The 27,854-nt window shown below is 49.1% G+C and overlaps 1 protein-coding gene across 1 annotated transcript; it reads right to left on the reverse strand.

Moving 5' to 3' along the window:
• Nucleotides 1-5,962: 5,962 nt before the first annotated feature.
• RBCK1 (RanBP-type and C3HC4-type zinc finger containing 1) lies at nt 5,963-27,854 on the reverse strand. Its single transcript, XM_006881409.1, has 12 exons — nt 27,648-27,854; nt 26,589-26,733; nt 17,249-17,342; nt 16,929-17,127; nt 16,057-16,178; nt 15,699-15,872; nt 14,488-14,648; nt 13,325-13,436; nt 8,463-8,642; nt 7,660-7,758; nt 7,195-7,338; nt 5,963-6,043 (listed from the first exon to the last, which is right to left on the reverse strand). The coding sequence occupies exons 1-12, from the start codon at nt 27,667-27,669 to the stop codon at nt 5,963-5,965; spliced, it is 1,533 nt and encodes a 510-aa protein (XP_006881471.1). The 5' UTR covers nt 27,670-27,854.

Consider the following 27,854-nt stretch of genomic DNA (forward strand, 5'->3'; position numbering starts at 1 on the left):
CGGAGGAAATGGTTTCTGACGTTCCAGCTGCCTTTGGAAACGGCTTGGCCTGTGCTGCCCTGATGACAGCCTCCTGGCTGCCCAGTGGTCCACAGCCTTCCGCTGACCTCACTCCTTGCAGCTCTGCGTTCTCTGCTTCATGTGGACAAAGAAGGAAGGAGCTGCTATTCTAAAAGCCAGACCTGGGGATGAAAGTGAGGGCAGAGGAAATCTAGCCTGAAAACAAGATTGTCCCTCTTCATAGTGGCTCCTTAACTGATCTGAAATCAAAGACAAAGAAGTGAAGCAGATTTCTGGTTAAATGCTACGTATTTCCAGCTTAGAAATCATCTGGGCATTTCCAGTCAAGTGGAATCTGGAATTTTTAAATGGGTACATTTTAGGGCTCACACCTCGATTGGTGTTAACCACTTTTCTCTGTTCCCTATTCCATAAGGCACATGGCATTGCTTATGAAAAAAATATATTTTTATTGCTATTTTTAGAATTCTATATACTTAAATGCAAAGTGGCCTCATTTGAAAGAACAGTTCCTTAATGGACAGATAGTTCTCGTTAGGAGGCTGGCCTGAGTTGTTTTTTCTTTTTTAATTTCTTTTATTTGAGTGAAAGTTTACAAATCATTTTGATTTTTTCATTCAATCATGCATAGAACTTCTGTTTTGCAACATTACTTATGATTAACGTATAGACCGTGAGGTTTTACTCAATTACTTACTATTTCACTTTGGCCAGAGTTGTGAGCCATAAACAACTCCACACTTGCAGAGGATCCACTTCACCTCCTCAGCTTTTCTTCTGTTTTCCTTGAATCCCCTCTCGTCCCAGACAGTTGTATTTGGTCCGTCCCTCAGTCATAGTTTCTCCGGCCTGCCTGGGGACATCACTGGGAACGTGCCGGCCCCACAGACACCAAGAGTGGCCCACGAGCTTAGTGGGGGCCAAAGCCGCTCCCCACAGCCCACAGCCCTGCAGGCCTGGGGTCCACGCTGCACTGGGCGTTTAGGACAGCTTCCCGTCAGTGAAGCCGGGTGTACTTCACACTAACTCTGGCTTGAACAAAGTGCCTTTTCCTGCTTTAGAGAATTGGGTGTGCAGTCTGCAGCAGCCACGTCCTGTTCACCAGGTCACTCCCAAGCACGCTCTCCTGGCAGGCGTTTTCGTCAGGTGAACATGCCAGCAGCTCACCACTCCACGACTTCCCCTCACACTGACATCCCTGCCCAGACAGCCCACGTCCACCACGTCCGCTGTGTGCTGTGCTGAGGACCTGACAGCCCAGCGCGGTCACAGAGGTGTTTGTGCTGAGGTACACGGAGCACTTTAAACCCAGACAAGTTCGGCGTGATGAGGCTGCCTCAGGAGGAGCTCAGCCTGGGTAAATGGTATGGATGGATCTGTCCAGAAAGTGGTGGATTCATCAGGACAAAGGAAATTCTGCCAGGACCCACTGATGACCGTGTGGCACGGAGTCTCGGCCTCCTCCCATAACTGTGCCCCCCTTGTCGCCTGTGCCGATGGGCAGCAGTATCCGCCCCGCACCAGCTACTCATGCTGGTTCTAACAACAGGAGGAGTTGATGGGGAAGAGGGAGGGGAAACAGGTGACTGGGGTCCCACAACCAGTTTTTCAGATCCCAGGGTGCACAGGGAATTTGCTTCTGAAGAAAGGTCATCTGTTTTCATAGCTTTGCTGATACCAGGATTCTCCCCAACAGTGAGAAGCAAGCGTTCTCTTTTTACCGTCAGGTGGTTTACTTATTCTGTAAAGAATATGTGTAAATATTTTGTACAGAGCCCTGTATGAAATAATAAACAGCCATACGTGGTTATTAAGCACGTCTGTGTCTTGTAGCTGTTCACCTGTTAGTGGGGAGTGGGCTCTGTTGTCCCCACCTCCCACCCAGGCCCCTGTTGAGTGGTAGGAATGGCAGTGACCCTCGAGTAGAGCGCTTCTGTTTCACACACTGTTCTAGGATGCACACATCCGGGTGGAGAGAAAGCCACTTGGCCTCAGTCTGTCATTTCCATTTACAAAGGAGTCTTTAGAAACTGCCAAGCTCTTCCCACAACCTAACATACCCCGCTGCGGTGCTGGGAGCCCAGAGCAGGGTCAAGGGCCTGTTCCCTCTCTGGGGATCCATCTAAGAGCAATGATGCATGCAGTCGGTGTTGAATAATGTTTGCTTGGACCCGAAGTAGGTGTCAGGGGCCATGAGGCTGCCCCCCCCCCAGGCTGGCTACCTTTTGATTGGACAGTCATCGAGGACAGGGCTGGCCAGTACAATGCCGGGAGCTCACACCACAACTGAGTGGGAGAAGCAGTTTCGAGGGAAGAATCAGGCCAGCAAAGTAGGGGGGTTGAAGTTTAGGGTCTGACACTATGGCACAGTTTTTGTGGGGAACATCAGTGGAAAGCTATTTGGGGGCTACACGGAGTGCTTATGCACGAGGTACAGAAATTTAAATCCTTAGTGTATGATTTGCAGATGTGAGGGTGGGCTAGCCACACCTGGGCTTGGGGAGGGGATTGTTGGTGGCTCTGTTTGATTTGCTGTTTGAACAAGTCCCTACAGGTAAACCTTGAAAAGCTCACAGGTTGGTTCCAAACCATGAGTGCTAGGATAAAGGGAGTGAGGTGAACTTATTTTTTCCAGGTGCACGTGAAGTTCTGCTGCAGCCTGTGAAGGGCGCAAAAGCATCATGTAAAAGTCTGAAATATTGTGAGAATGACCGGAAGAGCAGAGACATGAAGCAAGAAGGTGCTGTCGACAAAAATGACAATGGACTTGCTTGACGCAAGGCAACAGACCAATGACTCTCATCTGTGAAGCACAATGCAGTACACAACACGGATCGTCCGTACCTGTCCAAGACATGTTTTCCAGAACAGTCCGGTAAGAGTTCCTGTTAAATGGAGGGTTTGCTAAAATACCTATGAAGATACAAAGTGAACCTGTTCAGGTGTTTGTCTCCTTTCAGTCAGCAATGACTTTGACCAGGCCTGTGCTGGGCCTAGTGCTTAGTGCACCGTGACTGAAGGGCGGTCTCACAGGCTTTTCCAGGTTCGACTGAAATGAGGCCTGAGGCCAGCTGCTCCTACAGCGCTTGCTGGGAGTCTTTTTTCCTCTAGATATGCATATGGTTGGAATTTTCCCAGCAGCTTTTGTGAGCAAAGCTGTGGGCTTCCCTCCAACTTCCTGCCAACGAGTGTGGCTTTTCTGCCAGCCCAGCACTCGAGACACGTGTCACCCTGGCACAGGCCGCCGGGCCTGTCCTGTGTCCTCCCCATACTAGCAGCGGCCAGTTATCTGAAAAGTGGGCTTCCGCAAGGCACCTTCCCCCTTTTCTGTCGAGCAATTGCAGCTGGCTGGCTGCTGCTTCCTCAGCTGGATGGTTTTGGCTCCAAACTGGGGACAGGGGTAGCAGGGGGCTTGAAATTTGGCCTCGAGAGCTGGTTAGTTGTCCAGTGGTGTAACCTCCCTAACGCCCTGCAGGGGGAGCCCCTGAGCCGGCCCGCCTGAAGTCTTCAACCCACAAGTCCAGGAAGGACAGAGCCAGTAGCTAGGAGCCCAGGACAGTCCTGCCTCTGTCCTGGCCCTCCCTGTGGCTGCGGCAGACCCAAATGCACTGCCAGGGTTGGTGTAGACGCCAAGAGCCAAGACGCTACAGTCCTGCAACCCACGCTCTGTTCCCCTTTGCAATAGTTTTCAATAACTACATTTCCCTCTTACTGTTCCTGAGGAAGAGCAGTGTGAAGACACTGATGGGGTGACAGGACTCTGCTATCCTGTGGGGCAGTCTCGAAATCTCCATGAAGCCTTGGTGCTCAATCCCACCACGTGGAAACGAGGGCCTGAGATTACCAAGCTTTCATTGTTCTCAGAAGCACCTTGATTCTAATACAAGATCTATGTAAAAATATTCACAATAAGGAACCATAGCTTCTGCTAATAGTGAAGGGCAAACGCTAATAAAAATTAACAGTTCATATTTTTACTGAAATAACATAAAATGGCAGATGTTTTTAGATTATTAAAAAAATCTATTCATAAACATTTCTATATTTAGTAAAAGTTCTTTATTATCATTTACAATTTTTGGAAACTAGCAAACCAGTTCAAATTTCAGAAACAGTATTGGGTGGACTGGTTAGACCAGTTTGAACCCTCTGCATCAAGTGGTCTCTCCTACCCTGGCTTCTGAGAGAAGCTGAGACAGGTGTCACCAAGATGCACAGGCAGGTGATTGAGGCCCCCATTGTGCCCTGACCAGGGTCCCATCCCTCCTGTAGCCTGGCTGGTCAGCAGTCTGTTCCCTCTTCTACCAGCCAGGAGCTCTTCTGGACATCGCTTGCTCCTGGGGCTGGGGAGCTCCCAGCAGGCCTCCAACAGCTGAGAGGACCAGGAGCTGGCAGGGCGGACACAGGCTGTTCACCCATCTCCACGTCCACTCTCAGGGCCAAGGGCCAACTGTCATCTTAGCATCCAATTTCCAGGTGGTAATTTCCTTTCAGGCTCTCCTTTCTCAAAACCACATGCTCCAAATTCAGGAGCCTGGAAGCCCAGCCTCGAACAAAACAAAGGGTCCAGTCTGTTGTGCACATCAGGACACAAATGTTTTGGCCTTAAATTGGCAGATTTGAACAGAAAGGCAGTTAAACAACGGAGAGTGTGTGTGTGTGTGGGGGGGGGGAATCTAAGGAATGAGCAGCTGAGAATCTCACTTTATTCATGTGACCAGCAGAGTTCTGGCTCAATGGCTTTGCTGTTTTGCCAAGGATGTTAAAATCAGGTTCCACAGCCTGACTTTCAAGTGCAGCAGTTACAACTTCATTTATTACTGAAATGTATGTCCCCCAATTCCAGATGACCCAATGTAAGCCTTTCGCTCCAGCCCTGACCTCCCTGGCTCCCGGAAGCCCACGGTCGCCTGCAGCCTCTTCCTTGAAGCCCTCCGACACACTGCCGGCATCTCGGGTCAGGCTAAAGTTGGCCCAGGAGCACCCCGCCCCAGAGTTGGGCACAGAGGCTCCAGGTCTGGTGCAAACATTCTGGTCTCGGCCACATGTTCTTTCTGCCACTGAACACTGAAGCCTGCTGCCATCGTGTTGATTCCAGCAAGTGGCAACCTCGTGCACAGAGCAGAACTCTGCTCTGCGGGGTTTTCAAAGGCGATTTCTGGAAGTGGATCGCCAGGCCTTTCTTCTGAGGTGCCCCCAGACAGACATCCGCTGAGTGTTCCAACTATCTGCACTCCCCAGGGACACTGTTCAAACGGACTAATGCAGTAACTGCAATTCCCAGGGTGCAGGGACCAAGTCCATGACCATTTCACTGTCTCAATCACATCACACTCAGCAACTCCTGAAAAACCATTTTACTTCGCTTACAGTCAGCTGGGGAGGGTGGATGCAGACACCAGATCCAACGGCTGTGCTTTCCAACAGCCAGGTCTCCCTCCCAGCCCTGCCCAGGATTAGCAGCAGTTCTGTGAGGCTCTAACATTTAAAAAAGCAGCGTCACCCCCAGAAAGTCAAAAAGTGAGGCAAAGAAGGAAGGTGTGAGCGCTTGGCGGGTGGGCGGCAGACCAGCGCAGGGGTGGGAGATGTGGGGCCCCACGGGTGCCAGAGGTGGCACCCACCAAAGCCTCCAGCTCCCGGCCGGTCCGTGAGGTGGGCTCAGGCAGAGCTTGTAGCCACAGAGAAGCGGGCAGAGGTCCAGCCTGCGAGTCCTGGAGGAGGGGCAGCCCCCCTGGGGCAGCTAAGGACAAACCCCCTCATCCTGATGGAATGAATCCAGCCAGGCAGCTCAGGGGCCGTGGACTCTCCGCAGGGCCCAGGGCTCCACAAGCCCAGAGGCCGCTCCCAGGCCAGAAATCAGAGGCAAAGCTCCACTAGCAGCCCTGCCCCAAGCAGCCTGTGGATATGGGCTCAGTCAATGTAGGGCCAGGGCAGTCCCAAGTCAGTGGCAGTTCTGACAGCTAGGGTGGCAAGGGATCCCATTCAACCGGCAGCGGCAGCCCCCACTGGTGTCTCCTGGGCCCTAGAAGACAGAGACGAGAAATGGTGTCAGTGAAGCCTGGAGACCCTGTGCTGTCCCACTGAGTCCCCAGGGCAGGCCGCTCTCCCACTCAGGCCCTCTGCTCCAGGTGGAGGTGGCCATCCCAGCATCCTGAGGGGCACCCCATCCCTGACTGCCCACTCTTAGCCTGCCTTCCCCCAGACCCAGAGCAGGGTGGAACCCAGCAGATCTTTGCATATCTGGCTGCACAGTGCCCTGCAGTGTGAGGGCAGCCTTCTCTGCCTCCACCTGCCCACAGGAGCCCCCCCACACAGTGGGATACACACTGATGGCTGCCATTACGGGGCGCTCCCATGGGAAAGGCACCCTGCTGGACAAATGTGTCACCTACTTCTGACAAGCCAGAGACCAGCCTGCCATCATCCCCCTTATGTGCTTAAACAGAGGCTCTAACAGGTGACTGACAGAGACCTGCAACCAGTAAATGCTGGGGCCAGGCCAGCCCACCTAACGCCAGGCTGCACGTGATCGCTGTCCTCTGGGGCAGGAGGGAGCAAACTGTCTATAAAGGGCCGGCCGCTTCGGCTTCGATGGCCATCCTGCACCAGGAGAGCACAAAAGCAGCAGCCGCTACTGAGATGCTCATTTCCCATATTACTCTCCTTTCAATATTTTCTCACCATTTAAAGATGTAAAAACAAAAACCACCTTAATTTACAAATCACACAAACCAGGGGCCAGGGTGGACCTGGCCACTGGGCTATGGTTTTCCAACTCCTACTCCAGGGCAGAGGCCCCTGGGAGCACAGAGAACAAGCGCTCAGCTCAGTGGAAGGTCAGACCTTTGAACCCCCCAGTGGCTCCGTGGGAGAAAGGTACACATCCTTCCCCGTGATAGGCTGGGCAAGCTGGTGGGCACTTCCACCTGTCCTACAGGCGACTTACGGTTTCAGCAAAGGGTCCAAGCGGCAAGGCTCACAGCTGGAGGCATACCCCCACTCCACCACCACCCACCCCGCCCGTGATCCCCTTCTGAGAAGCCACAGCTGTAAATGTCCCTGGATCACCCTACTCTGCACATGTGAGGATGCCAGGCATGGAGGGACTAACACACGAATGGCACTGGAGGAGGCCCCCTGACACCCTCCCCACACCTGCTCCAGAGGACTCACCCCGGGGCCCCAGCGAGGGCCCTTGGTGACCCAGCAGATCTCGGTGCGACAGAGGGTGCAGCGGATCCAGTCGCAGCCGTCCTTCTTCTGCACCACGATCTGGCACTGTGGGCAGTGCATGGCCTCGCCCTGCTGCAGCATCACCTAGGAGAGAAGCAGAGCACCTGCTGACCTGGGGTGCATGCCCGACCTGACCCACCTAGTCCACCCTGCCTAAACCCAGCACATGACTGATAAATGCCACTGAAGTCCCCCTTCTATGCTTCACTCCTCCACACAGGCCAAGTCCCACCTCCGTTCTTATTCCTCCCTCAGCTCAGACCCTGTCCTGCTGCTCGCCAACCCCCCCCAGCCCCGTCCACTCTGCCCTGAAAGGAGCGACAGCTGGAAGGGGCCAGTGCTCTGGGGAAGCGCGGGATGCAGCTTTTCTGAATGCCAGAGCCCAGATCCCTGGGCCCGCCTCACCTTCAGCATCTCTGTTGTCTGCCGGGCGGCCACGTCATTCTGTGCCCGCAGCGCCAGGTCATCCTGGTATTCCTTGCAGTTCATCTTCTCGTGGATGGCCTGGAGAAGTGGGGGCTCAGTGAGACACTCCCCTAGGGGGTGAGGATGCTGGGAGGAGGCTGGGGCAGAGCAGGGATCTACATTAATGCCTCCAGAGACAGTCCCTAACAGAGCCTCTAATGGTAAACCATTCATTCACCCATTTGACAGAAGACAACAGCGAGGCCAGGGAGGTGCAGCCAGGTTTTCATACAATGATGGTAACAACTCACATCTTTCTATTCAAACGCTGTTGGCACACAAACCCCTTACCTTCCTCTCTCCTGGCCTGCAGCTCCCTCCCCACCAGGGGTCCGACTCAGTCACAGGCCCAAGGATCAGAGACTGAGACTGTAATGGTCACATAAGGGACCAGGCGCTGGGCTGCCTGTGTTAAGAGTCAGCACTGCGTTTAGCACCAGGGCTGACATGAGGGCTGAGGCTAAGGAGAGATCAGGACCGGGGCTGGTTACACACCAGGACTCTGTGGAGCAGGGTGAATGCTCAGCCCAGAGCTGGGACACAGTCAGTGACCAAGGCCAGGGTGGGACTCCATCCAGAGCCAGGACTCCGCATGGGGTCAGAGCTAATCCCACGACTGGCCCAGAACAGGGGGCAGGTTTGCTACCTCACTGACCACACAGCCAGAGAGGCCAGCATCCCTGTTTGGGCCTGACGACTGCACTTCAGCGGAGCCAACGCCAGAGCTTCCAGCAGGTCCCCACCTTGCAGAGCAGGCAGTTGACGTGCAAGCACACGGGGCAGGTGAACTCGTTGACGTCGTCCTCAAAGAAGCACCACCCTCTGCAGTCGGGGGTCTTGCAGTGGTAGCTGAGGGCGCTTCGGTTTTCGGCAATGGAGACGCTGAGGTCCAGAAACCGCTGGTAATCCTCGGGGGTCAGGAGCTGCCAACACAATGTGTGCTTGTCCCTCAGGGCTTGGAACCCCTGACGTAGGACCTCCTTCTCAGTGAATCCCCTCCGGAAACCTTCATCCCATAAACACCAACCCCATCCAGGCACTTTCGTCAAGTAACCTTCACTGTGTTTAAAATTCTATTAAAAAATGGACACTCAGGGAGCTCTGGTGGCCTAGTGGCAAGAAGCTGCATTACAATCCCAGAGGCGCATGGTTTGAATCCACCAGATGCTCTGCTGGAGAAGGAAGGGCAATCTCCTCATGTACCAGTCAGATACAATTTGATGGTATACCCACAAAAAATAATATTAAAGAAAAACTTTAAAAAAAATGAACACTCTGTAAAACAATGAAAGAATTTTTTCTGTTACTTTTCCAAGGAGGTAGTGTACTAGGGGGGAGGGTTGGGAGTGGAAAAAAGTACAATGAATGAATGGAAATCCAAAGTCTCTGTAAATTTTCATTGAAATTGATAATAAATTTTTAAAAAATTGAAATTAAAAAATGAACACTCACCACCGTTGCTCTGAGGCGCCCTATGAACAAAGATCTGAATGCTGTCCTGTTCTGTGCCATCCTCGTCATCTGGGACACCTGAGCCCATTGCTACAGACCCTGTGTCTCCTCCTCCCTTTACTGACCCTCCATCTTTCCAAGAACGACGTCCCTTTCCGGCGAATAGCAACACACCCAAAGTATGAGGCAAAGCTATGTCATCCTCGCCTCCAAGACATGTCCGAGACGTGCAAATCAAAACCACTGCAAATGAGATACCACTTTACACCAGTCAGAAAAGTGAAGAAGACAAACCAAATTGAAAACAGCAAGAGTGAAGGGGTGCCCTGGTGCCCTGGTCCACAGGGGCTTGTGCTGTTGACTCTGGAGGTTTGAATAATCCACTCATGGGTCCATGAGAGAAAGACAGGAAATCGGCTCCTGTGCAATTCAGCCTCAGAAACTCCTGGAGGGTCAGTTATGAGTCAGTCTGACTTGATGACAATGAGTTTCTGAGTAAAGATGTGGAAAAACTGGAGCCCTTGTGCATTGCTGGTGGGAATGTAAAATGGTGCAGCCACTGGGAAAACAGGTGGGCATTTTCTTAAGAAAGAAGGGAAAAATGTTAACAGTCTGATCTAGCAATTCCACTCCTAGAAGTTACTACGCTCCAAAGAACTCAACAGCAGAGCCTCAGAGACGCCTGTTCCAGTGTCCACTCAGCCACATTCATCATCCACGCGCCGCCAGCTTGGCACAATCCAGTAGATGGACAGACACAACAAGCTGCACATGCGTACAAAGGCACAGTATTTAACTACAGGAATGAAATTCAGGCACATGACGCTACATTAACAAGCTATGGGAACACTAGGTTGGGTGAAATGAGTCACACATAAAAATATCACAACTATAAAATGATGCTTACTTGAATTATTTGCAAGAGGTAAACCCACCGAGACTAACTCTCAGTGGCTCAAAGCAGTGCCACAAAGGGGAAACGGGGAATTAAAAAAAGGAAGGAAAAGAAATGTTTAAAGATGACAGAAAAATAGTAACACACAATGCTTGAGCCTCTTTGAGATTCATTTCACTAAGAAAACATACAAGAGGGGGAAAAAAAAGAAAACATACAAGAGGGAAGATGCACAGTGCAAAATGTTACTTGGAAAGTTACTGACAAAAAACCCTGAGAAAACTGGAAAGGAGTATAAACAGGGTATACGCCATGTACATGTGTAAGACTATTATTTAAAATTCTGCAGCAAAGTAGCATAAAGCTTTTTGTATCTATGCGAGTCACAATGAGGTAAAAATTCTGCGTGAATTCTCTATCTCAGTGACATGTGTTACTGTAATCAGAGTTTACCATGTAAAGAGGTAAAAAGGTTAACTTAAAAGGGGGGAACTGTCTTAGCTGCCCAGAGACCCTATAGGAAACAGGAGAAAATACAAAGAGACTTCCTAGGATGGCTGGGTATGGATGGTTTTTTGTTTTTCCAGCTCTGGTTCTATGGGGGTTCAACTCTCACTGCCATCGAGTGGGAGCCAACCCGCAGCTGGTGTCAGGGCAGTAAATCCCAGGGCAGGAGACAATCCATCTGTACCCTACGGAGCCACTAGTGGATTCGAAAAGCCAAAGAGGCACAGCCTTCGGGTTTGCAGTCCAACTCCTGAGGACCCCTGCCCCCAGAGCTCCCTGGAAGCAGGTCAGCCATGTTTTGCATTTGTTTATTTTTGCTATCTTCCCTTTGTTTTAGCACTTGTTGTTTTATTACTGTGTAAAGGACATACTGGACCTCCCTGTGCTACTCTGGCGGCCTGCACACCTTTCTCTCTCTGTTGTTTCACCATTCTTTAAAGTTGGGGTCAACGTCCTATTTCAAGGAAAATATATATACTCTGACCCATCACAGTGTCGCTTAGCAGGAAAACCTGGGTTCAGTGACACATGATGACTCAGTCTCCTGAGACCTCTGCAGAGAGGCCACCAATTCTCCAGAGCTGCCTCTGGAGTCCCAAGGATGACAGATCAAACAGGCTGCTCCCCCATCTCCAGTCTCTCCTCCTCCCGAGGCAGAGTCCCCTCCCCTAGGAGTCCAGGAAATGCCTGGTGAAGTTGGAGGGACCTGGGGAGAACAGAGTCACAGGAGACAGGCTGAAGTGATGGGCAGAAACAGCGGTGCTTGTGCATATCTGCAGGGTCTCCCATCTAGGCCTCAGCCATCTCCAATCCAGCCTATGCATTCTGGCCTGAGGATTCCAAGGGGCCCAATTTGGGGAAGGCCAATTCCCAGCAGCTTAAAATCCACCAATCAGAAGGGAGGCGAGAATGGTAAATCAAGGTCACGGGACTGTACCTGCAGAAACTTTCAATCAGTGGGTTTTGCTGTGTCCATCCCCAACAATAACCACAAAACCACATTATCAAGGCCAACAGACAGGGAAATGGAAGCCCAGAGAAAGGAGAGGGCTTGCCCATGATGGCCATCCGTCAGCGTAAGGGACTGACTGATTACAGGACAGCAATCCAGCATAACAGCAGCAGCGGGGTGTGTAGGCACATGTGGCTCCATGGAAGACTGCCACAGTCACAGGCCCACGTCACGGGGAGGGCCCCTTCCACAGAGAAGCTGCATGAGCCTGGGACGTGCTCTGGCCAACAACAAGACAAATGAAATCAAGGCTTGGGAACTGTTTGTGCACTAGGACTCCCATCTTGCTGCCCTGGGATCACAAAGGCACCCACAAAGGCCCTTGGCCAGCCAAAGTGCAGAGAGACCCAATCTGGCCAGCCACCGCAGCCCCGGTCCTCACAAAACTGTCCCAGGAGACCCAGAGCTGAGCCCAGATGAGCCAAGCCCTGCCCACACGACAAGAACCATCCTGCAAAGCCCAACCCCAACTGCAGAATCACAAGCAGTGAGAATACTGAGTCACTGGGGAAATCTACCAGTAGGGACCTCTCCAAATTACTGAGGAGTAATGATGGCAGTTCAAGGACTAAGGTGCATCTGATTCAGGTCATGTTCTTTCCGATCATTTGCTATGTATCTGAGAGTTGGACAATGAGTAGGATGGAAGAAGAATCGAACTTTTGAACTGTGGTGTTGGAGAAGAACACTATGCCTTGGAGGGCAAAAGAACCATGTATGTCTTAGAGAGGGTACAGCCAGAGTGCTCTTTGGAGGCAAGAATGATGAGGCTTCACCTCCCATGCTTTTAGATGTGTTCTAGGAGGGGCTATTCCTTAGAGGACATGATGCTTGGAAAGGCAGAGGAAGACCCTCAACCAGGTGGACTGACACAGTGACTGCTGCAATAGGTTCTAGTGTGTCAGGAAGTGTGAAGATGGAGCAGGATAGGATGGGGGTTCAGATCTGCAGTTCATAGGGTCGCTATGAGCCATACTCGACTCAACGGTACCTAACAACCACCACCACCACCGAGTCTGTAGCGATTTATTACACATCCAAAGCAAACTGATACATGTGATCAGCAGTTTGGGGCATAAAATCTGCCCTCTAATCTTTGCAATAGAACCCGATTCTAACTTGGACCTTGACTACAACAAGACAATAAAAGCAGCCGTGTGCGGTGTCTAACTTGAGGACCCACACCCAGCCCATCTGACACCATATCCACTCTTCTTCCCGTCCTTCACAGCGAGCTCTGGTGGCCTAGTGGTTAGGGACTATGTTGCCAATCCAAGGGCATGTGGTTCAAATCCACCAGCTGTTTCAGAGGAGAAAGACAATCTCCTCCTGTGCAATTTACTTTTGAAAACTCACTGGAGGGTCAGCTATGGGTCAGTTCCAACCTGACTTTCATGAATACCTTTCCTTACCAGGGTCCTCCTTTATTCCCTATGTGTCCTAGTTCCTGTCCTCTTTGCTGCTGAGGCCCCTAGAACCCCACAAGAGAAGGTTTTGATAGATGCCCTCTGCCTGGGGCCAGCCCCAAGTCAGTGCCCCCAACACCCAGGCCTTACTGCTTGCCCAAGTCTCCCTCTCAGCAGTTCCCCCTGCCCAGGCCTTTCCACCCACCCATATCTCCCTCTCCAGAAGCTCCCCCTGCCCAGGCCTTAATATCTCCCTCTCCAGAAGCTCCAGCCTTCCTAGGCCTTACCGCCCTTATCTCTCTCCCCAGCAGCTCCCACCCACCCAGGCCTTACCGCCCGTATCTCCCTCTCCAGCAGCTTTCCCGAGCACGAGTAGGTGCTGTCAATGAAGGGGCAGGAGACCTCCGCCTCCTGGCTGTTGCGGATGGTGCCCTGCAGGCACTCCCTGGGGAGAGCAGAAAGAGGGATGGGGGTTAGGATCATGCAAACCTGCCCACCACACAGCCAGGCCTGACCCCATGGGCCTGTATCCGCCACACCAGGCGGGCTCCTCTCAGTGGCCCCTTCCTGTCTTAATGACCACAGCCTCCCCACGTCCTGTCCACCCACCACCTGGCTGCAGTAGTCTCAGTGGACTCCCAGCACCCACCTGGCCCCCAAAGTCTATTGTCAACACAATAGCCATTTCCCTCGCCAACAGCTTCCTGAAGGCACAGAAACCAGAATCTCTCATTTCCGCTCGGAGATCCTCATGAACCCCCCAGCCCCTCCATTCTCATCCCACCACCTCTGTTTCCTACTCAACTCTGGCCACCTGGCCTCTGCTCTCCTTAAACAAGTCAGGCAGCCTTCAGAGCTTCCTCTCAACCCTGCTTTTGCTCTCTGCTCAAACATTACTGCCTAGGGGCTTTCAGCTCAGTAATACCTAGGTCCCCACGAGCCATCAAATCAAAGGCAAATGGTCCAGGGGTTTCCCTGACCACCTTCTCAAAACGGATCCCCTGATGTTTTAGCATCTGACACAATATCTATACAGTCTATAGATCAGCCTAGCATCAGCCTCCCTGTTGGTATGTAGATTCTAGAATGCAAGAACTGAGGGTTTTGTTCACAGCTGGCTCACCAGTGCCCAGCAGTCCCTGGTACTGGGGCTGTTCAACACTTGTTATGGTGAAGAAGGCATGTTCTCAACAGCCCAGATGGAAGGGCCATAAAGAGGTTCAGAAAGGCACAAGGGCGTCACCAGGCCACCCAACCAGGCAATGGGAGTCAGCACAGGCTGTCACCACAGGCCACCTGGGATTTGGTTTTATGTGTGGGCTTCTAGTCCCGGGAGCTGAGTGGCCTTGGCCAAGCTGCCTCTCTGTAGTCACCTGGCTATCTGCCTACCTGGAAGGTTTCTGTGGGGGTGGGAGGCCACAGGGCCCTGCCCACGTGCAGTCCTGGGTAGAGGGCACTAGGGCAGTGGCGTTCCTGGGGCGGGGCTGGGGCCGCACCTGCAGAAGGCGTGCAGACACTCCCGCAGCACCACGGCCTCGCCAGGCCCCAGCGCCGAGTAGCACACCGGACACTCGGTGGGCTCGGCATTCAGCACCAGGCTCCTCTGATCCAGCTGGACGTGCTGCAGGTAGTTCCCCTCCTGCTGCTGCTGCTTCCGCTGGACACATGGGGTGGGCCATGGGGCAGGTCAGATGGGCAGGGGGGCTGGGAGCCAGGTCAGAGTGGAAGGTAGGGGTGAAGCTTGGAGAGAGTCAAGACCCCAGGGGGTGGCCAGGAGGTGGGCAGGGGTAGGAGTGGCTGGGCTGAGTCAGGGAGGGGGCAGTGAGGTCAAGGGCGGGCACATGTGTTGATTGGGGCCACAGCCTTGAGTGGAGATGCGGAGGGAAGAGTGGCAGAAGTGAAAGGAGGAAGGCAGGTGGAGAGGACAGTCAGGGGAGCTGGGGCCAGTGGGCAGGGCAGAGCCAGGTCAAGGTGACAGAGCAGGTCAGGGGTCAGCAGTGTGGTGTTAAGAGCAGCAAGCTGGGTGAGGGACAGGGATCAGAGCCAAGGCCATGGGTGGGGGGGCATGAAATCTGAAGGGAAGAAGACTCAGGACCTAGAATTCATGTAATCAGTGTAGGCACATATGTATGTGTGTCACAATCATGCATGTCATAAGTCGGGGCAGGACCGGTAGGACAGAGACCCTGTCAGCAAACCATGAAAAACTGGGGTCAGGGTGATGGGGGGTCCGCAGTGGGGAAATGGCTGGGGCAGGAACGACACATGAAGGTCACGACTGGCTGCACCTGGGTCAGGTCATGGTCAGGGGAAGCAGATCTAGGTCACAGGGGTGGGTAGGTGGTGAGGGGAGGTATGGGCTGGGGTACAGTCAGGATCAAGGTCAGGATGTGAGGGTCACAGCCAGGAACACTTATGTGCATAATGGATGTGTCTCACAATCATCAGAGCCACAGCACACATGTGAGGCATGTGTGAAACACACAGGTTGTGAACACAGGATGCAGGATGTGTGTCTGAGTGGCCAGTGTCTCTGTCAGTCCCTGACCTCAGGACAGAGAGGGTAGTAACTAGTTTGGGGTCACCCTAAGGGAGTGTGGTAGTAAAAAGCAAGGCAGAGACAGGGCAGGAGTGGCATTTGCGGTGTCACCCTTCCAGGCCTAGCCTCCTCCCTGTTCAGGGGTCTGCAGGGGACTGCCACACCCACCTGCTGGTACTGGCGCAGGGCCTCCTCCTCGCCGGCCAGGCGTGCTCGCTCCTCCTCATCTGGCTGGTACGAGGCGGGGACCTGGTAGGTCTCAGGCCGTGCCCGGCAGCACATCTCGCAGCCTGGCCGTGTGGGCTTGTTGATGAAGGTGCACCCAGGACACTGCCAGCCCACCTGGAACAGAGATGGGATGAAGTGTGGGAGGCGGGGCCTGGGGTGGGATTGGAAGGTTGGGGCGGGGCTGGAGGCGGGGCTAGGCTGCAGTGGGCGGGGTGCGGGAGCACTGGGGCGGGCTAAGCGCAGGGCAGGGCTGTGCATGAGCGGAGTTTGGGGGAGACGACCCGGGGAAGCAGCTTACTGGCTGGGGCTCAGGCGTGGCTTCCGGCAGACCCCGTCCTGGCTCCTGGGGCGCTCCGGGGTTGAGGGCAGCTGGCTCCAGCGGACCTCTAGGCTGCAGTGTGAGATCCTTGAAGCCCAAATCTGCAGAGGAGCGTTAAGGGGGGGTGGTCCCAAGCAATCCACCAGACCTGACCTGCGCTGGTGTGCACATGCCTCACTGATCCGCCTTCCACGCTCTCCTGGCTTGGAGGGGCTCCACCAATTGAGTGATCTCAAAGATCTGAGAACCTAGCCACCTATGAATGCTTCTGGGCCCCAAAAATACTCAATCCCTGAGGGCGGGAGCACAGGCAATGCCAAATTGTGAGGCTTCTGCAAAAACGGAGAAAACAGCCTAGCCTCTTCAGAGTGCCAACACTCTGAAGGACAGTAGTGACACAGTAAATGGCATGCCCATAAACCCTGCAGCTTAATTTCTTAAATGAAACCTTTCTTATTCTTTGGAGAAATACACACTTAAGTTTTTAGGAGAAGAGGTCTTCATGTATATCATTCTCCAAATATTTTCTACATGGACAGAGCGATAAAGTAAGTATTTGACAACAACTGTCAGTATTTGAGGAATCCTGGTGAGGGGTGTACAGGAGTCTTTGCATAATACTGTAACTGTTAAGTCTGAAATATTTCTAAGTACCGTTAAAAACTGAAACACTATTCTGATCATCACACCCAACTGGCAGGCCAGAAACCTGACACCGAAGTCTGACCTCTGACGGCTTACCTGACGCCCTCCTCCCTGGCCCTCTGTGGCTGCAGCCAGGGAACAGGTCCTTGATGGGCAGTCCATGGGCTCCGCCCCCTCTTGCCCTACGACCTCAGGTGGAGCCTCACCTTCCAGCATCCGCAGCTGCCTCTCCCTTTGCAGCTCCTGGCGGTTGAGCGAAGTGTTGCAGGCAGACAACAGGTAGAGGTAGGCACTGTCCCCATCCCGCCGCACCCCATGGGAGTGCAGGGTTTCCTGGTCTCTTGTCAGCCGCTGCCCAATCACCCACCTCTGCAGGGCTGGCGGGAAGCCGTAGTCCAGGAATACCTGGCAGGGAGCAGCAAGAGAAGGCGGCTGGGAAGGGGAGACCAGTGTGGAGAGGTGGGAACAAGGTGGGAAGCCTCCATCCTGATACACCCCTTCAGGGAGGGGGCCCCCCTTCACTCACCATGTCCTTGAGGGAAGCCACGGTCATGTCAGGGCGCACAGTGAGCCAGATGGTGACAGTGTGCATGTGCGCATCCTCCACGCTCACCCACAGCCTGTGAGGAGCAGAGGCACAGCCAAAGGCTCTGGTCACCCATCATGGGGTCAGGCTCAGCTACGGACACGTATGCGTGTTCTACCCCAGTGGCACTTAGGGGCCTTCCATTTCTTAAAGGCCATTGATAAAGCTTCTCTAATGGCTTCACCAAACCCAAACTCAACAATGTAAAAGGACTAAATTCTCCAATGAAGAGACAGAGCATGGCAGAAAGGGTTATTAAAAGAGAAAACACCCAACTCTAAACAGTATTTACAAGAGACACATCTTAAAACCAAGGAAGCACACAAAAGGTTAAAACTGGAAGGATGGGGCAAAAATAATCTATGAAAGTTAATAATCCAAAGACCATTAGGGTAACAATCTTAATATCAGAAAAAAGTAGACTTAATATCAAAAAGTTGTTGTGTACCTGCTGAGTTGGAATCGACCCATATCTGACCCTCCAGTGGGTTTCCAGAGGCAGTTAATCGCATGGGAGGAGACTGCCCATCCTTCTCCCTATCAAGAAGTAGACTAAATATGGAGCTCTGGTAGTCTACTGGTAAGAAGCTGTGCTGCAATACTGAAGGCACACGGTTCAAATATACCAGCTGGAGAAGGCTGGGCAGTCTTCTCCCGAGTAATTAACTGCCTCTGAAAACCTGCCGCAGGGTCAGCTATGGGTCTGTTCTGACTCATGGTACACAGCAATAACAATAACAAGATAAAATCTGTTAGAATAGATAACAATAAGACATTATGTAGTGATAAAAGAATCAATTAATCAAGAAAATATAAAATCAAATCTATCTACACCCAGTATCTGGGCACCTAAATGTAAATTACAAATACTGAGAGAACTGAGGAGAGAAAGAGATGTTGTTGTTATGTGCCATCAAATTGACTACAATTCATAGCGACTGTATACACAACAGCTCTAAACCCTGCCCTATCCTAAGCCAACCTCACTGTCTCTGACACTCAACCCATTACCCCAGTTACTGTGTCAATCCTGAGTCTTCCTCTCTTATGTTGTCCCTCCACCCTTCCAAGCAAGATGTCCTTCTCAAGGATTGGTCCCTCCTGGCCACATATGCCAAGGCATATCAGCAGGAGTTCTTTGCCTTCAAGGAGCAACCTGGTTTCACCCTCTCCAAGCCAAACCTGTTTGTTCTCTTGGCTACAATAATAGCTAGAGTCTTTAAGATACCACTTTCCATATTAAACATCTAGAAAGAAGACCAGCAAGGAAGAAGATCCCAATGATACTTTAAACTGTCTCTCTCACTAGCACAGAGTTGGAATCGACTTATAGTTGACACTCCATTGGCTTTTCAAGGCTGTGAATTGCACAGGAGGAGACTGCCCATCTTTCTCTTGCAGATCTGCTGATGGATACAAACCATCAGTGAGACCTTTCGGTCAGCAGTGAAACTGCTTCTGGACTATGTCACTAGACCTCCCTAAAGCAACAATAGCTATCAGATATACAGCACATGCCACTCAGTAACACAACAGGCCTTCTCCAGATTTCCTTTTCAAGGAGGAAGCTCTGTCCCCTTGGAATGTAACTTTCTAATTAAGTTTATCATTATTACTCTTTTTTCTTTCTTCCTTCATTTTAAAAGGGCTGGGTAACACTCACGGGTCCTGATCAACTCTAAGGCAGTTTATGATACTTTGTTGAAGGAACCACTTTGCTAAAGCCAGCCCATGTTTATCTTTACATTTTATTCTTATAAAACTCCAAATAGTCCAGAATTAAGGTTGCATAGTGGAGTGTCTCAATGTCAAGAAGACAAAGATTCTCACCACTGGACCAACTGGCAGCATCAGGATAGATGGTGAAGAGACTGAGATTGTTCACAGCTTTAGTTTGCTTAACTCCACAGTCAACACTCTTGGCACCAGTAGCCAGAAAATTAAAAGACGTATTGCCATGGGAAAGTCTGCTGTTAGGGACCTCTCCAAAGCACTGAAGAACAATGGTGTCACTCTGGAGACTAAAGTGCATCTGATACAGGCCATGGTCTTCACAATCACTTGTTATGCATCAGAGAGTTAGACAATGACCAAGGAGGACAGAAGGAGAATTGATGCCTTTGAGCTGTGGTGCTGGAGAAGAATATTGAGAGTACCATGGACTGCTAGGAAAACAGATTCATCCTGGAAAGGGTTAAACCAGGCGGCTTCTTGGAGGCATGAATTCTGAGGCTCCGTCTAACATATTTTGGACATGTTGTAAGGAGGGTCTGGTCTTTGGAGAGGGACATCATGCTTGGGAGGGTGGAGGGACAGTGCAGGAGGAGAAGGCCCTCTATGAGGTGGACTGACTCAGTGACTGGGGTAATTGGGATGAGAATGTCAGAGACAGTACGATTGGCACAGGACAGAGCAGAGTTTAGGGCTGCTGTACATAGGGTCACTATGAGTCGCAAGCAACTCAACGGCACATAACAACAACAACAAGTCGGGGGTACTCGGGGCGGCGGCAGTGCGGGGGGATTGTATACCAATGCAAGAATTTTACTTTTCAAAGGGGGGGTGAACTTGTGGGGAGGGCTGGGCAGGGAGAAAGTGCAACAATGAATGAATGGAAATCCAAAATCTCTGTAAATGTTCATTAAAATGAATAAAATTTAAAAAAAAAAACCTGGAAGAAAAAAAACCAAACCGAAAACTTCAAATAAAAACAGGGCATTTCATTCCAGTACATCGTCTAGTCAATCATTCTCTAAGACAGACAACGTGATAGGTCACAAAACAAGTCTGGATAAATTTAAATAAACTAAAATAAATAAATAAATAAATAAATAAACTGAAATTATACCAGTATTTTCTCTGACCACGCAGAGTGAAGCTACCAAGCAGGAATAGAAAACAATGTAAAATGCACAAACACAGAACTCAAACAACTCACTAACAAACTACCAATGAGCCAAATTCTAGATGAGGTGGCTTCACTGGAGAATTTTACCAGATCTTTCAACAAACTGATAATATTGTTTAAACTCATTCAATGAAAAAAGAAGGAAGAAATATTCTCTAATGTACTCTATGAATCTCTGACCCAAACCAGACAAAGTTGCTACAAGGACAGGCCATTGTCACTTATAAAAGCAGATGCCAAACTTTTCAGCCAAACTTAAGCAAATAAAATTCAACAGAATAACCCTGAAACCTACAGCGTCCCTTTTCAGCAGCAAGTAGCTAAGAGAATACACCATCCCCTTTTCCTTATGAATCAGGGTGAAGTCTCTCAGGGAGGAGTGATAGGGAATGGCAAAGGACACACTGACAAAGGAGATTAATCAGAACTGGCTTTGACAAGCACTGTGGCAACTGGACAATTAAAACAGACTTTCAAGGGGGGGAAAAAAGAACGAACTGGGGAGGAGGGTACAGAAAACAGTGCAACAATGAATGAATGAAAACCCAAAATCTCTGTAAATGTTCATTAAAATTAATAAAATTTAATAATTAAAAAAATTCAACAGAATAATGGAAGAGTCATACACTATGACCAAGAGGGATTTAGTCTAGAAATTCAGGCATGGTTCACTAAACCACCACATTAATAAAACAAAGACAAGGAACCGTATGATCATCTCTATGGATACAGATGTAAAAGATATTGTGTTGGGCAAATGTGCTGCACAGGACCTTTTTAAAGTGCTACCAAGTAAGGGTGTCACTTAGAAGACTAAGGTGTACCCAACCCAACCTACTGAGTCACTTATGACTCAATATGTAAAGAGCAAAACTCCTCCATACTGGTTTGTGACATAACTGTCTGTGACTGTTTAGAAGCAGACCACCAGGGCTTACTTCTGAGATGCCTCTTTGTAGGTTCAAACCAAAAAACTTTTGGTAAATTTTAAGCTTAGCCAATGGTACTAATTCAGGGACCTCAATGACTCTACACTGTCACTAAATCCAGTCTCCTGAGTGTGGCCAAGAAGGTGCTCTATGATTTGGCCCCTCCCTGCCTCTCCAATCATCGTCTCCTCCCTCCTTTGACCATTCGGCTATCACTAACTATTGTGTATCAGGACAATTCAAAACACTTACCAGGTTGTCAAATTGTTTAATCCTCTCAACAAACCTATGAAGGAGGTACCATTGCTACCCTATTGTACAGATTTTTAAAATGAGGCATCACTAAATGACACTGACTCTCACATGTCAAAGAATTAATAATAGAGACAGGATTCAAATCCAAACACTCTTAACTCTAAAGAAAGTGGTCCTAAGTACCAACTTTCTCAGGGCTCAAAAATATTTTGAAGACCAAAGCACGAAAAGGAGCTCTGGTGGCACATTCCACAGGGAGTGGTGTTGCTGACCCAAAGGTGTTGACTAGAGGCTCCAATCTGTCCGCTGCACAAAGGAAGAAACAATCTCTTCTGTGCAATTTTCAGCCTCTAAAACCTCAATGAAGGGTCAGTTATGAGTCAGTTCTGACTAGACAACAATGAGATAGTGAAGATGAAATAGAACTGATCCCAAAGGAAATGGAAAACTTAGGGAACAAAATAGTAACAGCAAAGTGTTTTTATAATTAATGCCTTCAGGGAGATTTGGGGAAACATCATATCACATTGAGAAACAGAGGAAAACCCAAACAAAAACTGCTGAGCTAATCAAGCCTTCATTCTGATCTAAAGATCAGTTCACATGAAATTGGAGAAACAGAAGAAATTAGCAGATGAAAGCAGGAAGAAGCAGGCAATCCAGCAACTACAGTGTAGAGAATTTCTAGATGTTGAAAAGCCAGGTTTCTTTTAAAAAAGGAACTGAAAGAAAAGAAACTTAAGTGACATATTCAACCAAATACTACCTATGGATCTTGTTTAACCCTTAATTTGAAAAGGTCAGCTGTAAAAAGGATTACACAAAGACTCAGAAATCTGAAAAGAAACTGTATATTATTGGGTTTGAGGAGCCCTGGAGTATGTTGTTGCTGTTATGTGCCATCAAGTCGACTACAACTCATTGAGACCCTATGAACAATAGATCTTAATTCTGCCCTATCCTGTGCCACCCTCACCATCTCTAACACATTTGATTCCCCTGTTACAGTCATTGTGTCAATACACCTTGTTGAATGTCTTCTTCTCTTAGGCTAACTCTTCACACCTTTCCAAGCATGACATCCCAGGCTGTCCTTACAATATGCCCAAAATACATGAGATGGTATTTCATCAACCATCCCTCCAAGAAGCACCCTGGTTTCACTGTCTCTTGGACAGACCTGTTTGTTCTATATTGTTTGAACTACATCCACAATGCGTCATCTATGGTTTCCAGTTACAACTTTTTAAAACAGGGGAGCAAATACACACTCTTAAACATTTGAATGCAGGACTTTGCGGAATTTGTAAACTCTCAACTTAAAATACATTAGCCTAAGGCAGATGGTTCATACTCACACAGCAGCATCACAAAAGGGAGGCCAGGTCAGCTCTCCTAGGATCACAGCAACAAAGCCCACGGGGCAGCTTTCTGCTGACACAAGGTCAGAATCAACCTATTAACATCATCACCATCCTACAGTGTTTCTGGTGAACTACAGAGAACCAATTTCCTCTTCGCACTTGCATTTTAGTAAGCAACAAAATAATTATCCAAATTCTTACAACTCCTATAAACAGCTTGAAGAGTTCTGCTGAGTTAGTGTAAAGAGCTGTGCTGCCAACCCAAAGGCACTTGGATTGGATCCACCAGCTACTCTGTGGGAAACAGATGGGCAATCTCCTATTGTGCCCCTGAGAACTCGCTGGAGGGCCAGCTATGAGTTGGTTCTGACTAGAAGGGATACAACAAGAAATAGTTTAGGGAACAAATTCAACTGCTGATGAGCTCTGAGCACTGAGGAGAAAAACAGTCTCTCAAAATGCAAGTTCGAAACCCAGCTGCCCTGAGGTAGGGCTGCTGATCACCGGAACACACTTCAAATAGCAAGTCACTGGCTGAGCTGTGAGTCTATGTTTTACAGCCCAGTTTTACCCACAGTAAACCCACAGTGCCAGTTAATATGGGGGTTTGAGAGGAGGTGAACAAGGAGAGCATCTACTCTGATACTTGGCAAAAGCCAGGAAAAGATTGGAGGTAAGTATGGGAAAGTGACTTTGCTTCACAGATGGAAGTCCACTGTGTTGAAACATCAAGAAACAGATCAAAGGAAAGCCTTAATACCAGCAAGACGGAAGCCGGGAGTGCAGCATCTCATCTCCACCCAGATCTCTCTGCCAGGAAGTTCAATGACACAGGGGAAGGCCAAGCCACAGGGGGCTTGCCAAGGACTGACTTGCCAAAGGTGCTGAAGGAAACATGGAGCTTCCACCAGACCCAGAGGCCCTGGAGGCAGCATCTTGAATTTGGACTTCTAACCGCAAAAGGTGAGGGAATAAATTTGTTTGTCAAAGCCAAAATAAATAAATAAATAAATAAATAAATAAATAAATAAAATAAAAAAATATATGTACTCCATTTAAAAATCAAAAGGCCAACTGATATACAGAGTCAAGGTAATCCCTACCAAAATCCCTGATGACTTCTTTGAAGAAACTGACAAGATGATTCTAAACTTCATATGGAATTCAAGGGACCCAGAATGGCAGAAACAATTTGGAAAAAAAAAGAATAAAGTTAGGAGATACATACTTTCTTTCTAATTTCAAAATATACTACACATTACTACAATAGTCAAAACAGTATGGTTCTGGCACAGAAAAGACCTCTAGGTCAACAGAATAAAAATGAGGAGTACAGAAATGCCCTGTCACATTAAGGCACTTGAATTCTGACAACAGTGCCAACCTGGGGAAGTAGGGAAAGGACTCACGTTCCCAACCATTGGTGCTAGGACCCCTAGACAGCAGAGAAAAAAATGAACTTAGACTGCCAATCTCATCCCACATATAAAAATTAATGCAAAATGTACCGATGACCTAAATGTAAAATTCTTAAAAGGAGATATAGGAACAAATACTCATGACCTTTGATTAAGCAATGGTTTCTTAACACATTGCCGCAAATGACGGCAAAATGTGTTTCTAAGCACGGTCATCAATTTAAAAGTGTGCGGCAACATGTTAACTATGACACCAAAAGCACAGTGAGTGACAAAATAAAACAGAAGTGAATTAGCCATCCAACATATTTTGCACCTGATTAACAGTTGGGGACTGGGAGTCTCTTGTTTAAAGCAATTAGGACCCAGAAGGTAGACTTTTGTGATTAACAGTCATATGGAGGCTAGGAGCCCCCAACTACATCTTACTTGATCCACAATCAATACCCTTGGTATCAGCTGTCAGAAAATTAGGAGATATATTGAACTGGGAAAGTCTGCAGTCAGGGATTTCCCCAAATTATTGAGGAGCAATGGTGTCAGTTTGAGGACTAGGGTGCATCTGATTTGGACTATGGTCTTTCCAATCACTTGCTATGCATCTAAGAGCTAGACAATGAATAAGGATGAAAGAAGAATTAGTGCCTTTGAGCTGTGGTGTTGAAAAGTATACTGAACATCCCATGGATGGCCAAAAGAACAAACAAATATGTCTTAGAGAAAGTACAGCCAGAGTGCTCCTTGGAGGCAAAGATGATAAAGCTTCACCTCACATGCTTCGGGTATGTTGCTAAAACAGGTTATTCCTTGGAGAGGGACACCACGCTTGGAAAGGCAGCAAAGGAAAGGAAGTCCCTCAACCAGGCAAACTGACATGATAGGGTCAGCGAAGGGAAGGAACAAACACGGTAACTGCCGCAGTGGCCTCTACTGTGTCAGGACATATGAGGATGGCAGAGGATAGGACAGGGTTCAGATCTGTTGTTCATAGGGTCGCTATAAGTTGTAGTCAACTTGACAGCACATAACAATAACAAACTATAGACAAGACAAAATGTAAAACTAGTGTGCTTTCAGGAACATAACAAAGTGAAGGGAAAAAATAGGACAAAACACAATGGGAAAGAAAATACTTACAAATCATTTCTCTAAAGAAGGATTCATTCTAGAATATATAAAGACTTATTATGAACTCTGACAACTCAATAATAAAGAAAATTAACCCATTTACAAAATGAACAAAGGATCTGAATAGACAGTTCTCCAAAGAAGACATACAAATATGCCACCAAGCACCTTCTTTAACGATCAGGGACAGGCAGACCAAAATTATAATGAGATGTCACTGTAGTGCTGTCTCTCTCTCTAACTGCCACCATCAAGTCAAGTCCAACTCATAAGTCACCCGCCACTGAGTTTCCAAGGCTGTAAATCACACAGGAGGAGACTGCCCATTTTTTTCCTAAGCAACAGCTGGCAGATTTGAACCATAAAGTACGGCCTTTGGCTTAGCAAGCAACTCCTTACAGACTATGATACCAGAACTCATTCTCACTAAGACAGCTACATAATCTACACAAAAATCACATCTACACACATATATAAACACACACACACACACATACATTTTTAAGGAAATATGGACCCTAGTGGTATAGTTTAATATATATTTCATTGTCAACAGGAAAGTCAACAGTTCAAATCCACTACATACTCTGACGGAGAAAGATGGACAATCTCTTCTGAAAAAGACTGTCTTAGAAACCTTGTGGAGGGTTGGAATGAGTCAGAATGGACTTGATGGCAATTGAGTTTGGGGCATATATACATTTTACATATTCATATAAATAAGTTACCCATGGTGGACAGTGTTTGGTGGAGCTACCCAATTAAAACAAGCTTGGAAGCAGGAGTGGCATCCACTTCCATAAAAGCTTGCCTCTGGAAACCCTATGAACTTGGAGAAAGGACAAAAGTTATACAGGTGTCCAGGTCTTTCATTCATAGGGTCGCTATAAGTCGCCTATGACTTGATGACACTTAACAACACAACAACATAAGTAAATTATACATAAGGGGAAAAAATGAAACAAGGCAAATGCAGTGAAATGAAGAAAATATCTGGGGAATCTGGAAAAACTGTACATGCAAGTATTTTGTACAATTTGGCAATTGCTCTTTAAGTCTGAACTATTTCAGAACAAAAAGCAAAAACTTAAACCCCATATATTATTACAATTCCAACTCTCAGGTTAGAACACTAAGGCAAAGGAAGCAGGGACTTGTGCAAGGTGACACAGCTCTTAAATGCCAGGGCCAGGGCTGAACTTAAACCCTCTGCCCCAAACCAGCTGGCCTCGAGATAGTACCCTAAAACGGCTCCCTTCCAGGAATCTTCTTCCTCACCTGATGTGCTGTGTTTGGATGACCTTGGGCTTCAGTTGCACACTCACAGGTATCTTTTGCTTTGCCAGCCAGATGGCACACTGCATGGCCGCCTGCTCATCCCCACCTGCCACTGCCCGGGTGAGGCTCAGTGCCATCTCCTCGGCTGAAAATAAGCACAGCGGGAGCAGGTGAGCACCAGGGTTTACCTTTCAAGATCGTGGCACGAACTGACACATATGTAAAATATGATAAAATTCAACTGTTAGAAAATAAATTTAAAAAAAAATGTGAGGGTGATGGACTAGGGAAGGAAGAGATCTGTTGTGCACATTCTTCCATCTCCCTGGTGAAGGCTAACACATCCTCCAACACCACCTTCTATGACATTGTTCCCATTTCTCTGCTTTCCCCAGTTGCTGCCTTGGCTGCCTTAACTTTTTCTTCATATCTCCATTAATTTCTCACACAAGCATTTACTAAGCTCCTACTGTGCTCTAGCCATTACCTCAGGACAGCAGTAAATATGATAAATGGGGTCTCCGCAAGGATTTCTCAGCCCAGTGGGTCAGAGAGACACACAATGAACAAGTGTAACAAAAGAAGAACAAAAAATTCACATGGTCATCCACACTCAGAAGGTGAGAAACAATGTAAAGAGATCAGGGAGGGCTTTTGGGAAGAGGTCATACTGAAGCTGGGAACTGCAAGAGAAGGAACCCGACATGTTCAAGATGCAGTGACAAGTGGTCGAGGTAAAAATAAAGGCGAAGGCACAAGCCTTGAGGTGTGAAATGGTCTCAAGCTAGTGAGGTCTCAAGCTCCCTGGGGCTAAGGTCCGCTTAGATCTCTGTCCCTCCACGAGCAGCAGGGAGGTCTCTCTGCTCCCGGTGTTCTACGACACCCCCCCATACACACTCAGATCTCCGCAAAGAACCCGCCCACCTGGTCTCCAGGTTCGCGAGTAACTCGCCTCTGGAAGCCAGAGGCTTCCCAGGGAGGAAACGGGGGCCAGGCTGGGAGAGGGAAGGCCCTTGTGGGCGAGGGGGTCCACCTCCGAAGTCTCCCATCAGTGCCCACCTTTCTTGTTTTTCTCGTCCATCTGGCTCGGGTGGGTCCATCCCCCCAGGCGGGGGCTGCAGATCCTGGAATATGCTACCTCCGGGTCATCTGGGGAAGGGCGGGCGACCAGGAACAACTCAGCCCCAGTCGAGTGGCCTCCGGCGCGGCCTGAGCCCTTTCGGGGCTGCGCTGTCTCCGGCGGCAGTCGGGCTGCATCACAAGACC

Source organism: Elephantulus edwardii, unplaced genomic scaffold, assembly GCF_000299155.1.
Source record: "Elephantulus edwardii isolate Elephantulus edwardi_28Jun2011 unplaced genomic scaffold, EleEdw1.0 scaffold00015, whole genome shotgun sequence".
NCBI lineage: Eukaryota > Metazoa > Chordata > Mammalia > Macroscelidea > Macroscelididae > Elephantulus > Elephantulus edwardii.

What these genes read in the sequence shown, in the direction of transcription:
- RBCK1 (XM_006881409.1), bottom strand. Translation starts at nt 27,669, where the DNA reads ATGGACGAGAAAAACAAGAAAG. An exon ending in TGGAGAGGGAGATACGGGCG is followed by an intron (nt 8,643 to 13,324) that starts GTAAGGCCTGGG and finishes TTGTGTTGGCAG; the next exon opens with CTCCTGACCCCCGAGGATTA. An exon ending in GCCCTCGCTGGGGCCCCGGG is followed by an intron (nt 6,044 to 7,194) that starts GTGAGTCCTCTG and finishes TCTGTCTTCTAG; the next exon opens with GGCCCAGGAGACACCAGTGG.